This window comes from Acanthopagrus latus, chromosome 21 (genome assembly GCF_904848185.1).
Source record: "Acanthopagrus latus isolate v.2019 chromosome 21, fAcaLat1.1, whole genome shotgun sequence".
NCBI lineage: Eukaryota > Metazoa > Chordata > Actinopteri > Spariformes > Sparidae > Acanthopagrus > Acanthopagrus latus.
The window spans coordinates 26,014,201-26,030,458 of NC_051059.1; the positions used below are offsets into that span (position 1 = coordinate 26,014,201).

The 16,258-nt window shown below is 43.9% G+C and overlaps 1 protein-coding gene across 1 annotated transcript; it reads right to left on the reverse strand.

Moving 5' to 3' along the window:
- Nucleotides 1-8,891: 8,891 nt before the first annotated feature.
- LOC119011856 (immunoglobulin lambda-1 light chain-like) lies at nucleotides 8,892-14,495 on the reverse strand. The gene is made up of 5 exons (XM_037085288.1): nucleotides 14,439-14,495; nucleotides 14,020-14,346; nucleotides 12,656-12,712; nucleotides 10,647-10,949; nucleotides 8,892-10,531 (listed from the first exon to the last, which is right to left on the reverse strand). The coding sequence occupies exons 1-5, from the start codon at nucleotides 14,479-14,481 to the stop codon at nucleotides 10,359-10,361; spliced, it is 903 nt and encodes a 300-aa protein (XP_036941183.1). The 5' UTR covers nucleotides 14,482-14,495; the 3' UTR covers nucleotides 8,892-10,358.
- Nucleotides 14,496-16,258: the final 1,763 nt, after the last annotated feature.

A 16,258-nucleotide genomic window follows, 5' to 3' on the forward strand; every position in this document is an offset into this window, starting at 1 on the left:
AGTATCTGTGGCTGCTGCAGGCCTCTAATCAGCACACATAAACAAACTTGTACAATCCTGCTTTTTCCAACTCCTGAACATCTCAAAAATCAACAACCAGCCATCTTGAACTTCTAATCCACACCTGATTTTCTCTCACCTTGACTAATGCAATGCTCTCTTCACCTGTCTCAGCTGTGCAGCTCTGTCTCGCCTGCAGCTCGTACAAAATGCTGCAGCCAGACTACAAACCAAAACAAATCGCAGATCCCACATCACACCAATTGTTGCATCCCTTCAATGGCTCGCAGTAAAATACAGAATAGACTTCAAGACACTACTTCTCACATACAAGGCCCTTCATGGTCTTGCCCCTACATTTCTGAACTCTTGCACCCTTACTCCACCTCTAGACCACTCAGATCTTCTGACCTAGAACCGAAGAACTATTTATTAGGCCTTGGTTGAAGGAACTCCCTTGTGTTGGACTTGTTATAGCAGAGCTGGATAAATTCAGAACGGCTTTGGTTGCGAACCTCTATGGCGTGGACTCTCAGGTGGTGGCAAGCCACCATGCTTCAGCCACAGCTGAGCTCCCCGCCCAGGTCTCAGCCACAGCCGAGCTCCCAGCCCAGGCCGCAGCCACAGCTGAGCTCCCAGCCCAGGCCTCAACCACAGCCGAGCGTTCCGGTCAACACCTGCCAGTGGCCCCCAGTCGGCGGTCCGGTCGTCACCTGCCAGTGGTCTTCAGTCGGCGGTCCAGATGGCGCCAGTTCCTGCACCTTGGTCAGTGGTCTGGCCGAGGCCTGTTTCTTCTCCTCAGTCGGAGGTTCGGCCGAGGCTCATGCCAAGTCTAGTTCCTGCACCTCGGTCGGAGGACCGGCCGAGGCCCACGCCAAGTCTAGTTCCTGCACCTCAGTCAGAGGACCGGCTGAGGCCCACGCCAAGTCTAGTTCCTGCACCTCGGTCGGAGGACCGGCCGAGGCCCATGCCAAGTCCAATGCCTGTTCCTGCTCCTCAGTCGGAGGCCCGGCCGAGGCCCATGCCAAGTCCAGTGCCTGTTCCTGCTCCTCGGTCGGAGGCCTGGCCGAGTCCCACGCCAAGTCCTGTGTCTGCACCTCGGTCGGAGGCCCGGCCGAGGCCTGTTCCTGTTCCTCGGTTGGAGGCCCGGCCGAGTCCCACGCCAAGTCCTGTGCCTGCACCTTGGTCGGAGGCCCAGCCGAGTCCCACGCCAAGTCCAGTTCCTGCACCTCGGTCGGAGGCCCGGCCGAGTCCCATGCCAAGTCCTGTGCCTGCACCTCGGTTGGAGGCCCGGGCCGAGTCCCACGCCAAGTCCAGTGCCTGCTCCTAGGTCAGAGCCCCAACCGAGTCCCATGCCAAGTCCAGTGTCTGGTCCTCGGTCGGAGGCCCGGCTGAGTCCAGTCCTTGCTCCTCGGTCGGAGGTCTGGCCGAGTCCCATACCAGGTCCAATGCCTGCTCCTCGGTTGGGGGCCCGGCCGAGGTTGTTTATTGCCAGAGACCCTTCATCGTCTCCCAGGCCACCAGCTCCCGGCAAAACTCCGTCGGTGTTCCGGCCAAGACCCTGGAGGGTTTATCAGCCAGTGGTCTGGTCGCCTGTGGGTCCCAGCCCACGCCTTCTCCACCGGCTGCCTGTGGGTCTCAGCCCATGCCTTCGCCGCAGGCCTCCAGTGGGTCTCAGCCCGTGCCTATGCCTGTGGCCCCCAGTCGCCAGCCTCCAGCGCCTTCGCCTTCGTCGCCAGCCTCCAGCGAGTTCCAGGCAGCACCTACGCCTTCGCCGCCAGCCTCCAGGGGGTTCCAGCCTGCACCTTCGCCTTCGCCTTCATCACCGGCCTCCAGGGGATTCCAGCCCGCACCTACACCTTCGCCTTCGTGTACGTCGCCAGCCTCCAGGGGGTTCCAGGCCGCACCTACACCTTCGTCGCCGGCCTCCAGCGAGTCTGAGGCCGCGCCTACACCTTGGTCGCCGGCCTCCAGCAGGTTCCAGCCTGCGCCTTTGCCTTTGTCGCCGGCCTCCTGTGGGTTCCAGCCTGCGACTACGCCTTTGTCGCCAGTCTCCAGTGCGCCTCAGCCCACATCCCCAGTATTCAGTACGTTTCAGACCATGCCCCTTCTGCCAGTTTCCAGAGCCCCTTTGTCTTCGTCCTCGCCACAGACCTCCAGAGTGCCTTCGTCTTCGGCCCCCAGAACGCCGACGTCTTCGTCTTTGTCGCCGGCCTCTAGAACGCCTTCATGTTCGTTGTCGGACTCTAGTGGGCCCCAGTCCATGTCCCTGGTCTCCAGTGGGCCCCAGTCCCCGCCTCTACCCTCTTGTTTGTTTGGACCTTGGCCCTCCCCCTGACCCCCTCCACCCTCCCGGCTTTGACTCTGGCCCTCCTCCAGACCCCCTCCACCCTACCGGCTTCACTTGGACTTTGAACTCATGTATTGAGGGACATCTGGGAGCTGTCCCTTAAGGGGGGGGTTCTGTCATGACTCCTGTTCTTGTATCTGGTTTTTGGTTTCTTGTATTTGATTTACGTCATTGTATCATGTCTTGTGTTATGTTTTGTTTTTCCATGTCTTGTGTCTCATGTTTTGATTTTTCCATGCCCTCATGTGTCCTTTAAGTTTCCTCTATGTTCTCCCCTCTAGCTCCCTCTGTCTGTTGTCTTGTTCCCTCCTGGTCTGTTCCTCTGTGCTCCTCCCCCTCATTATCACACCTGGCTTCCTTCCTCCTCTCTCTCCTCACCTGTTCCTCATCATGTCATTAGTGTCTGTTTATTTAGTCTCTGTGTTCCCCTCACTCCTTGTCCGGTCATTGTTTTCTGTTTTCTGTTAGTCTTTGCCTGTCCATGCTCCTGTCCCGTTTGGTATGTTTTGGTTTTGAGTTTTCCATGTTTGAGTTGAACTTTGATATTTTTTGATTTGTACTTTGTCTAGCTGTTTTATTTTGTTGCTACTTTGACTTGCTGGTTTTGCTTTGCTACTTTGTCTCGTTCTTGTTTGCTACTTTGCCTTTTGCCCTGTTTTGTCTGCTTTTGGTTTTTGTAATCAGCTTTTTAAATAAAGCTCGCCTTTTGTTTGTTCCCTTTATCCTTGCCTCCCGTGTGTAACTGCGTTTGGGTCCACCTTCCCTTTCCTTAGTTTTCCCCTTTAAAACCCCAACCTGACAATAAATCAAACATTCTGTAAAATAACGGAGAATAAATCCAGTATCTGTGGCTGCTGCAGGCCTCTAATGAGCACACATAAACAAACTTGTACAATCCTGCTTTTTTCAACTCCTGAACATCTCAAAAATCAAATTGATGCTAACAACCAGCCATCTTGAACTTCTAATCCACAGCTGATTTTCTCTCACCTTGACTAATGCAATGCTCTCTTCACCTGTCTCAGCCGTGCAGCCCTGTCTCGCCTGCAGCTCGTACAAAACGCTGCAGCCAGACTACAAACCAAAACCAATCGCAGATCCCACATCACACCAGTTCTTGCATCCCTTCAATGGCTCCCAGTAAAATACAGAATAGACTTCAAGACACTACTCCTCACATACAAGGCCCTTCATGGTCTTGTCCCTCCCTACATTTCAGAACTCTTGCACCCTTACTCCACCTCTAGACCACTCAGATCTTCTGACCTCGGCCTCCTATCTGTACCCGCTGCTTCCTCAAATCTAAGGGTAACAATGCTTCTGCCGTCAGGGCCCCATCCCTCTGGAACAGTCTGCCCTCTTCTGTCAGAGCAGCTGAATCACTAAATATATTCAAAAAACTTCTCAAAACCCATCTCTACCTTCTTGCATTCCCTACAATACAACTGTAATTATTCTTTGCAGATATCTGTACATGTATGTTTAGTTTATTTCATCCTATCTAATTAATTTTGTTTACATTTATGTTTTTTAATGATAATTTTAATTATTTTTTTTCTTTACGGTACCCTGTACAGCACTTTGCAAACATTGTTTTGAAAAAGTGCTTTTAAATAAAAACTTACTTACTTACTGTGTGTCCAAGATTTGTCTTTTAAAATGTCCTGAAGTGAAATGATGTGGTGAAATGTGCTGAAAGGTGTTAAACAACAAGTGCTGCTGGAAGTGTTTTCATTCAGAGCACATTAGTGTTGTGAGGGACGGATGGACTTTATTCAGCAGCAGGACGTTGGGCTGTAAATATTTGATTCTGTTTGATATCATTTTATTGAAATATTCTGAAGCATGTTTGTTGTTTTACTGACTGTGGCTGAGATGGAGGTGAAACATGTGAACCTGGGCTGTGGTTTACTGCTCTCTTCCTGTCACAAACACTGTTTGACGTCTGTTCATCTGTTGTTTTTTGTTCAGGCTGCTCGGATCATTTCTCACTGTGGGGATCTCTCTTCTCACAGGAGCAGTAGTAGGAGGCTGAATGAAGGAGTTTAACTCTCGGGATCTTCAAGTCCCAGCTGTTCTGATTGTACACAGCTGAGAAATAATTTATCTGAGGATGAGTACTGTACGACTTATCTATTTTACCATTACGCTGGTTAATATCAAAAATCACTCTGAATGTTTCTGTGTCTTTCTTCTGGTACCAGACTACATAGCTGTAGTAACACTGTTCAGTTCCTCGACAGCTGAAGGAGACGTCTCCATCAACTCTCCTGGTCAATGTTAAATCGTCCTGAATCAGCTGTGCTGCCATGGCAACCAGCGCTGTAGAGAAGCAGACAGATGGATGAAGGTGAGTGTGACAGTGTTTGTTCCAGGTGGACTTTGTTGGCTCCTGATTGGCTGGAAACACTCACCTGAACACAGACAGCACAGAGCAGCAGCTGGGAGGAAAAGCATTTTGTGCAGTGGTGTTTCCTCTGGTGAACCTGGGGAGAAGTGGCGCTCTGACGCAGCTGAGGCCAAACCAGGACGAGCTGCCAGATCAGACGAGGGCCACGTGGTTTCTAACAGGTCCTCAGAGCTCCCATCAGCCCCTGCGGCTCACAGATGAGGCCACCGCTGCCGATCGGCGGCTCGGCTGAAGCTGCCGTGTGATAGAAATAGAAACACACATTCATGTGAGCAGCAACACATTCAGGTTGGTGGTGAATTTAGTAGCACAAACTGTTATCTGTTGTTGAACAGCTGTGATGAAAAGACAAAAGGACAAATCCACAAAACTCCTCGACTGTGATTTGAAGCCTTAAACGTCTCCTTACATTTCTGTCGTTTCACTGAATCATTTCATTTCTATGACCCATCAAACCGTTTCCACACACAGTGTCACATCTTCATTGTGTCTCCTGTTGTTCAGTCTCTTCATTAAAGCTACAGGATGTTTCACTGATGGAAAGATTCAAAGTCAAGACTCCATCAGATGGAACATTTCAACATGTCTGCTGCATCATTTTACACACATTTCCCCAAAATCCAGCCTGACACATTTAGTGTTGTTGTAAACTTTGGTATCTCCACCAGAAGGTCAGATAAAGTTCAGAGGGTCAGTTTGTAAAGACGAAGCCAGTGGAGGCTTCAGAAGAGTTGAAATCCAGCTGTGCTCCTCATATGTGAAGCAGCGGTTCTGGTTCTGTTCCCTGGAAGGAGCTCAGGGTTCTGCTCTCTACTTCCTCGAGGTCAGACACGATGGGAGACACTGGTGAAGCCACCACAGCTGTGCTGCTGCCTGTAAAAACCCTCCTGGGATGTGAAACAGGTGGTATTCAGGCAGAAATTGTGTCCAAAAAGTGGTCCGAATGAAAAGAGACAATGTGTGGTTTGTAAGTGAGCTTTAAAATGACACATAGAAGTGTTTTCTGATGTGATGAAACTATCAGCAGGACCACATCATTTGTCTCTGTCTGTCAAAAGTCTCCAATAAGAAGACAAATCAAAATAGAAACTATAGAAGAGCAATTCAAGTCCAACTTACAAGGCAAGCAGTACAAATACACACAGTACCCACCAGCAGAGATGTACTTCAACTAATACTGCAGTACTGTCTCAAGTGAAGTGACACAGTGCTGTGATCAGTTGGACTTCTATAGTTATAGTTAGTATAGTACATGTCAGAGTAATATGACTCCATCTACTGTAACAGGCAGCAGCAGAATAATATAGTAATAATATAGTTCATAATATAGTTGCAGTAGAAAAAGTATTTGAACTCTTTTTAGAAGTAGTACCAACAATAATGCCAGTAATACTCCTCATTTACTGCTGTGGGTTTTTTATCCACTGTCACCAGTAAAATAAGATGGCGGAGCGTCATCGTGTTGTCGTGGCGACTGTCATCAGCATCACCTGGATGTCCCTGCACTTCCTGTGACTGACCACAGGGTGGTGGTGTATCTCTGTGATGGTTACTGTCAGCACCAGCAGCAAACACAGACATCCAGCATGTGATCAGCTTTACTTTGAAATGTGTCACACAGCCGTGATGGAAGAGCTGATTTATTGGTGTGACAGCGATCTAACAGCGTGAAGACACATGTAATGTCACACATGTGTTGTCTGCTGAGACAGCTGCAACATGTTGTCATTCTTCCAACAGTGTTTCATGGTGAAAATGATCCAAGTGTTCAGAGTTAGAACACACAGAACAGAACAAACATCTATATATACATATTTTATACAAGTCAGCTGTGCCACCAGGTTCAGTGCTGAGCCCCTTTTATAATTGTGTCAGTGTGGATGTCAAACTCTACGCTGATGACACTGTTGTTTCCACACATGAACAATTCATAGTCATATTTATGTAACACATTTCAAGACTAGATTAAAAAATGTATTCACAAAGACAAACATAAGTTACACATCAAGTAACTCTGACATCATTTACCCACATTATAACTAAATATATAAAAACAAACAAATCATAAATGATACATTGTCCTTGTATTGATGTTAAACCAGGATGTTGTTTGTTTTCAAGACAAACTCAGAGTCACAGCATAATCAGGTTGTTTACACCAGAATCATTCGGTGTGTTCTGACAGCAGTTTCACACCTTCACACGAGTGTAGTTGTGTTTGTCAGAGGAAAACAGCTGTGAAGCTTCAAAACAGGCTTCATGCCACAATAATGTGTCTCAGAAGGAACAGTGTGAGTGAAGCACAGACAGCTGCACTGATACAATCTGAATCTAGAAGCTGACTGACAGGAGATCAGTGGCTCAGTTGTTAACCAGCTGAACTGACTGAGACGGACACACGATGCTGACGGCTCTGACAGCAGCTCTCTGATCAGCTGGAGCCTCATTATGAGACCTGAGGTGAACCAAGATGGACGCTCCACTTCAGCTTCACTAAACAACAAGACGACTTGTTTGTCTCTGTGGTTTGTGTTTCTGTCAGAGTGGTTTGTGTTCTGGCGCTCTGATCGATGAGAACAGATGAACCACATGTTCCTGTGAATGTTCCAGTCGAGGAGTCACAGCTGCAAATCCTCTCGTGTTCATTTGAACACTTTGAGCGAGAAAAGTTTAAAATTTGTCTGAAATTGTAATTTTTAGAGGAGAAATTTATAAGGAAGTAAGATTTCAGAAACACCAACATTTAAATATTATTTCTTTTCTTTAGCTGCAAAAGCAATTTGACATGAGGCAAATTATAATTAATTATTAATCGTGATGTACAAATCAGGTTTTATCATTTTTAATAATGATGTATTACTACAAAATATTATGATTTACATCAACAGTTTGATTAAATTGTGCTTTAGTATTATTAAATAAATGAATCAAGTGAAATATGAGAAAATGAACCTTTATACACACTGACAAATACATAGTGCGTCTGTCTCCCAGGTGAATAAGACAGATGGAAGCTGAGACAGTGAGTACTGAGCGCTGTAACTGTTGTAACTGTCGTTGAGTTGTTCATGTGAAAAAGTGCAGCTAACGGTGAGGAGGCTGCAGAGCAGAAACCCACACAGCCCGTCTGCTGCAGGAAAGGAAGTGCTGGTTGGCTCTCAACAGTTTTTTCTGAGTCCTAATAACCACTGAGAACAGATTCATATCTGCTGCTGTACACACTCATCAACTCCTCTCCCTCTCTGGACTGGTTTGTCTTTTCTCTTGTTGTCTGGAAGCCTTTTTTCCACTGAGCCCTCCACCCACACAAAGCTGAACTGAGCCCAGAGACCAACAGTGACCCCCCACCTGGAGCTCACGTCCATGAACTTTATTTATGGTGATTTCAGCCATCAAAGGTTCACTTTACAGTTCACACTTGGTGTTGATGAGAACCAACAAGTCCTCATAGAAAAACTGACAAAAGGCTCTTTAGTCTGTTCCTGTCGGCATTTTCACAGCACAAACAACTGTCAGATAAAGGGTTTAAACACAGGCGCTGTGCTGTGATGTCATTATTTACAGTCAGTTATCACTGATGAGTTTTCCTGTTTGTTACAGTCGAGCAAACTGAGAGAGGTCGACCTAACAAACAGACAATTTATTTATGTTTCCATGTTTTTATAGTTCACGAATAAATATGATATTTAGATCAAATATTCAGTTTGAATGAAGGATGGTTTGATTTGTGTTTCACCACCTGATCACAATATTAGAAAAATATTTCCTCCACACAGGAAATGACACCAGCTTAAATATTTAGTGAGGTTACTCTGCAGAATCATTCATAAATGTTCTGTGTTCATGTTATTTTCTGTGTGTTTATTCTGTGTTTTCTATAACTTTGTCATATCTTAACATTATTTAGTTGCAGGCCTCAGATCAGCCCTCTGAGTTTTCTGCCTCTTCTTGCACTGTTTATCATTATTTTTGTGTATTTTTTTTTATTGTGCAAAATGAAATAAGAAAACAGTGATATGAATCCAGGTGAGATGTTGAAGATAAATTCAAATCAATAAGATAAAATAATAATAAGAAAAAAAGAGATAAAATGATTCTCTTTTTAATAATATCCACACCAAAGATGTTCAAAGAAATTATTCATTTGATTCAACATTCAGATGATCTCATCGAGAAAAGAAAAGGTACAAAAAAAGTTTCTGTTTTTTAATAAAAACTGGGCATCGAATCAAAGAATAAACATTCGACTGTTCTTTCTGATAAAAAACAGATTCAGTTAAATGTTCTGATCAGTCAATAAAATTGAGATGAAGCAAAAAGCAAAGTTCATCATTTGGATGAAAAACAGGAGGTGAAGCTGAAAACATGAACAGAAATATTAAATATTGTGTCTAAACTCAGCTTCATGTTATAAAACGAGTGACAGGTGTGGTGGCAGCTCTCAGTCAGCCTGTTATCTTCTGATCAGATCTCATTTGTGGATTCAGAATGAAGTTCTCCTGAGATCACTGACAAACATCAATGTTGAGATCGTTTCATACCAGAGTTGTGTTTCCTCCTGAACTCTATGTCAGTGAGTCTTTTTTCTTGTTGAGGGAAATTGTGAGCGTTCCACATCCGAGCTGAGAGACGATCAAAAGTCAGCGCTCCACTCGGTCGCCTGCACGTTTCTTCTGTTCGTCTGAACTGGACCTTCATATCTGAGCCGTTCTGTTCAGCTTCACCAAGTTCCACTTCACTTGTATGTTTCAGTCTCATTCCCCCCCGAAGAGACTTTTTAAGCATCACACAAGTATTAGTGACATTTCCCCATAATCATAAACACGCCTCAACATGAGTCAGAGATGTTTTTAATGTTTCACTTGGTTGTTTATTCTTCGACTTCATCCCACTATCTTCACTGATGGTGAGGAGTGTATATTTGTGGTTTGGGCTGTTTTGAGTCTTTTTCCTGTCAGTATCACCACAACACATCTGATCTGTATCATCAACAGTTGTTCTCTCTGTTAGCGGTGGCAGCTCAGACCAGGATGTGTTTGGAGGTGATCTCCGTTTATTCAAAAATCTTCAATTCTGCACTTACACAAATGAAATGATACATAGGTATTTCAGCATATTCAGGATAAGTTTAAGATAATGAACCTGTATTAGCATGGAGAACACACAGAAGTGTCAGACAACGACAGCAGAAACGGGAGAAGCTCACGTGGGAAACATAAAATACAGGACGACCCTCTGAAATGAACGAAGGGGCTCAGGACCCGAGTCTGAGATGCTCCTCATGTTGACTCTGGAGGCCTCACAGGTCAGTTTTACTATTAACTGTTATCTATTTACAGAGTTTCTCTAATTATGATACAACAAATTACATAAAGATATGTCACTGTGTTACACGTTACCTGATGTATTACTGAGCTCCACAATAATGACGTCATCAACATGTTCTCATAAAAATGTCTGAAGCGATGCTGCTGCTGTTTTTGGATCAACAGAACCGCTGAATGAGTTTTGCTAACAGGTACTGAGAAGAGGAAGACGATGACGTGAGAATGGGCTTCTCACATTCTGGACTACAGGGACCGGCTCTGGACTTCATCTTCAGTCGCTGGACGGTTTCTTCTTTGTGAAGATGCTCAGCAGAGAGAGTCCACAGCAGTACACCAGACTCTTCACTATCAGCACTGTGTAGAGCACACAGAGCAGCTTCACCCGGTGCTGAGACGGCCCGGAAGGTACTGGTGGAGGTGCTGGTGGAAGAGCTGCCGGAACCTCTGAAACAGAAAAGAGGCCAAAACAAATGTCAGTCCTCTGCTCCTCTGCTCTCTTTGACAGCGTCTCCACATGAAGATGAATCACTGCTGAACACAGTCACCAAGCCTTCATTACCTTGTTCTGTTTGGACCTCGTCTCTGCCCCCCTCGTGCTGGACCGAGCAGCGGTATTTATACGTGTGGCGAGCGTCCCTGTCAACTAGCAAGATGGCGGCGGTGCGTCCTGACTCTCTGAGCTCCAGCTGCTCTCCCTCAGCAGGGAGCCACTGCTCCTGATTCTCCTTTCGTCTTTTCCAGGAGAAGCGGACCAGAGGAGGAAACATGGCTGAGGCCACACACAGCAGGGAGCTCCTCCCCTCCAGGTGGGCTCTGGATGCTGCTGGGTACACGCTCACCATGGGCTTCACTACCTGCTCATCTGAAGTTTGACAGCAGCAACAAGCAGCACAGACACACATTGACACAGTCAACAGCAGCTTCCAGCACTGCACTGCATTCAGTGTGATCCTGGAAACTACATGGACTCTGATCACTAAACTACTCATCAATACAGCACAAAGTTCAACACATAGACTGGATTCACCTGCTTCTGTTAGTCAGAATATTTTAGGCCTTTACACACCGAGGACGACGCCAGTAAACAACACTATAATGAGAAATACTCACCTGCGACTGGTTCAGACTATCAGTGATGTAAATTTGTATACAATCACATTTACGTTAAAGTTTCAACACTTTGTCATAAAATACAGACTGATGATGAACAGAAACAACCAACAGGTCCTCTGCTCTCATCAGCTGTGACATGATGTCCATTTCCTACAACATGATTGGATGATGACGTCATTACTGTTGCAAAAGACCTCAAGAAATCGACCTCACTGTGAAAAAACGATGTTGCTTTTTTGCCGATTCAGTTAAAAATGAATCACACAAAATAAGACCTTAATGTAAACAATCCTCAACAAATTAAATAGGCAATATTTTTAATATAAAGGAAAATAATAAATAAATGAACATCCATCAGATAAAGCGTGATGATAAATAAATTAGAGAATTGTTCATGATATGCATCATAATATACATATTCTCTATAATATGACATTTGTAAATGCAAAGTAAAACAGATATTCAGTTCAGAATAATTCATCATAAATTCAGCATATTCTTAATGTTATTTGCCAAATATGAAACTGAAAATGTACTTTCTGTGATAATAAATATATCTTATACTGGAATATTTTTTTTTTCGTTATGTGTTTACTCCTGTATAATTAAACAGTGTGAACAATAAAGATATACATTACATTATTTTTCTGTTTCCTGATATTTTTTTCTGTCATACATACGTTTCATACAAAATGTGTAAATATTAATATATGATGTCAAATACATATATGATTTTTAATATACTTTCATGTGGTGAATATATTTTGACAACATATGGTGATAAAACTGTAAAAATCCAGATGCAAATTTTTGAATATGATGATGAATATTTGCCGTCATAAAACATATTTTCCACAATATTTCGATGTATTCAAAAATATGAATTACAATTGTAAATATATTTTTAGACACGACTAAATACATGTTGTATTGTACAAATTACCATTTTAAAACTCTTTTACAATATGACACAGATATATATTCACCACCACATATTGTTTAAAATCTATTAAAATCAAATCCCACCAAATAAAGCAGGTAAGAAACAACCAATAAGACACGCTGACTGAGACGATCAAACATGTGCAACATTCATTAATCTGCATCTGATTGTGAATTTTCAAACCAACTGTGGACGTCTCGACTGAATCTGAGAGACTTTGAAGAATCCTGCTCGTCTCTTTGATTCTCTTTGATTAACTGGAGATTTGAAAAGTTGAGCGATGAACAGAGCAGAAAAATCCTCCACAATCATTCGTGTGGAATTTAATTTCTTTCAGGAGAGAAAAAAACCCCAAAACAGCGTGAAGTTTGAACTGCAGCTGACGAGGAAACAGAGCGCAGCTCCAACATCGCTGCTGAGTTTCTCTCATTACTTTAAGATAAACACACGTAACAAAAGTGAACAACTTGTCCATTAAAACTAGTGAAGGGAAAATGAATGTTGATTCTTACCTGTTACATACAGTTTCGTCCCAGAGCCAAAGATGAGGTATCTGTTGTCAGTGGATCCTCCCACAGTGAAACACACTGAGACAAAAACCTGTCTGCTGCTCAAAGTGTCAGCTGAGCTCAACCCGTCCAAATAATCCACCGCCATCAGACTTCAGCTGCATCAAGTGTTTCTCTGATGTTCACATATAGTTCACAGTGTGTATAGAGATTATATATTGTGTGTGTATTCATAGACACATTCATAGAAAGATGTGTGTGTGTTTTCTGTAAATTCAAACTATGAGGAAAAATATTCAAATTGACGAAATGCATTACACATTTCATCATCTAATAAAAGCTAAATAACAATGTGACAGAAGGACAGATGGACATAAGGATTAATATGTACTGAACTGCAGATATAGGACATATGTAAGTTGCAACACTGGTGCTGGAATGCTTTTACTGTGAAGGAGCTGCAGGAAGTGTAGATGAGCACTGTGACGGAGGGATGGAAGGAGATTATTGCTGTGTTTAGGTGTGAAAGCAGCTCAGTCTGCTGTGTTTTCATGTGTATAACACAGTGTCATCAGTATAGAGGTGTACATTAATGCTGTCACACTGCTGGGGAGGACACATTAATATTCATGTTGTTTTAATGTTTGTTTCAGCTCTGAAACTGTAGCAACATCTGTTTCTGCTTTGCCGAGTCCACACTGAGTTTTCTTTACAAACCGGAGATGACGGTGAGAGACGCAGGGAGCTGAGCTGAGGACAGTGGATGTGACTCGTTCTCTCTTTCAACCTGAATTCTGCAGGAGATGATTAAAACTAAAAGTCAAGCAGACAACAACAGTATATTCAACCATATTTAGACCAAACTAAGTGTTTGGAACGTCACAGAGAGGAGGATTATACTGCAAGGAGGCTTCGACATGATGTTGTGATGTGTTGTTCCACTAATCTATTTAATTTGACTGAATCTAAGCTGATCGCAGCCTCGATTCTTCTAGGGGGACAAAACTAAAAATCTGTGGACAAACCTGCAGGTTGTTGAGGTCGGGATCTAAATTCACTGTTGTACAAAAGAAACTAAAAAGGACGGAGTTCTGTCAGGAATCTGCTGAAATCTGAGAGACAACATGACGCACACAGAGCGGCTGCAAGGCTTTTACTGTGAAGGGCTAAAGGAAGTGTTTGTGTTCAGATCAGATGAACACTGTGAGGCGGCAGCTCAGAGCAGAGAGCTCTGACTGACTGTGGCTGAGATGGAGGTGAAACATGTGAACCTGGGCTGTGGTTTACTGCTCTCTTCCTGTCACAAACACTGTTTGACGTCTGTTCATCTGTTGGTTTTTGTTCAGGCTGCTCGGATCATTTCTCACTGTGGGCTGCAGTTTGCCAACAGACGCAGTAGTAGGTGGCTGAATGGACTTGTTTGATACCCGTGATCGTCATCTCACAGCCGTCCCGCTTCCTCGAGGCTGAGAAATCACCTTGCTGAGGATGACTGTAGCGATTATTAACTTTCCCATCATTCAGATCGATACGTAGAATCACTCTGAGCGGTTCTGTTTCTGTCTGCTGGTACCAGTACACCTGTTTTTTATCACACGGCTCAGCTCCTCCACAGCTCAGGATGATGTTTTCACCAACTCTCCTGGTCACTGATAACTGGTCCTGGGTCAGCTGTGCTGCCATGGCAACCAGCGCTGTAGAGAAGCAGACAGATAGATGAAGGTGAGTGTGACAGTGTTTGTTCCAGGTGGACTTTGTTGGCTCCTGATTGGCTGGAAACACTCACCTGAACACAGACAGCACAGAGCAGCAGCTGGGAGGAAAAGCATTTTGTGCAGTGGTGTTTCCTCTGGTGAACCTGGGGAGAAGTGGCGCTCTGACGCAGCTGAGGCCAAACCAGGACGAGCTGCCAGATCAGACGAGGGCCACGTGGTTTCTAACAGGTCCTCAGAGCTCCCATCAGCCCCTGCGGCTCACAGATAAGGCCGCTGTCTGACAAAAGGCCTTTTTCACAGCAGACAGTTTGACTTGTCGTAGAAGAAGAAGCACAAGTGTTGCTGATGACATTAACGATGACTCAGCTCTGTTAAAGTGTCCCAGTCAGCCATGAAGGTGTTTGGTGTCATTTTATTGTGAAACAGTTTGAAGCTGTTGTACGAGATGATTAATTTAGTTTTGGTTTAATCGAAAAATCTTTGGTACAATCTGAATGTTTCAATTAAACTTTGGTATAAATTATTTTGTCAAACTGATAAAAGTGCCATGAAGTACTTTTTCTGGTTCTCATTTTTCAGTTGCTTATACTTCATTTAACTAAGGATATGAAGACAAATAGCAGCTGTTTTACTGATTTAATGTTTCCTGTACATGTTTTCAAGTTCAGCCAGTGAAAGCAGATGGTTGCTGTCCTCCAGTTGTTGCTGACCAGCAAAAATATGTTTTGTTCCTTTCTTCATTCATAGTTCACAATTATTTTAATCACCTCAGTTAATTTTTTTCATGTCAGACCCTAACCCACTTTATTATGTTTTATCTCCTCACAGATTAAACCATATCTGTTTAATTGTGTCCTTTTCATTCCTGCTCAGTCAGAATTCTTGATTTATTTGTTGGATTTTTCTTGCTGCTGTTCAGACGCCCCTCGATCACAAAATCTCCTTGTAGAGTCAAAGTGACAAAGACTTTGTGAGCAGACTCACTGATCACATATCAGCTGCTGTCATAAACACGATCTTTACTTCATTCACTCGTCTCTCCTGATTGAAATCTACTTTAAATGGAATAACAGCGTCAAACCAAAGCAGACAAATGTCAGTGTGCTCCTTTAAGAAGCTGAAGGAACAGTTATGATGCATTTCATATTATCTGAAGGGATGTTTGTTCTGTTCTGTGTGTTCTAACTCTGAACACTTGGATCATTTTCACCATGAAACACTGTTGGAAGAATGACAACATGTTGCAGCTGTCTCAGCAGACAACACATGTGTGACATTACATGTGTCTTCACGCTGTTAGATCGCTGTCACACCAATAAATCAGCTCTTCCATCACGGCTGTGTGACACATTTCAAACTACAGCTGATCACATGCTGGATTTCTGTGTTTGCTGCTGGTGCTGACAGTAACCATCACAGAGAAACACCACCACCCTGTGGTCAGTCACGGGAAGTGCAGGGACATCCAGGTGATGCTGATGACGGTCGCCACGACGACACGATGACGCTCCGCCATCTTATTTTACTGGCGACAAACCCACAGTGACATCTAGTGGATAAAAAACACACAGCAGTAAATGAGGAGTATTACTGGCATTATTGTTGGTACTACTTCTAAAAATACTCAAATCCTTTTTCTACTGCAACTATATTATGAACTATATTATTACTATGTTATTCTGCTGCTGCCTGTTACAGTAGATGGTGTCATATTACTCTGACATGTACTATACTAACTATAACTATAGAAGTCTAACTGATCACAGCACTGTGTCACTTCACTTGAGACAGTACTGCAGTATTAGTTGAAGTACATCTCTGCTGGTGGGTACTGTGTGTATTTGTACTGGAAAAGGTTTGATGTGTCATAGAAATGAAATGATTCAGTGAA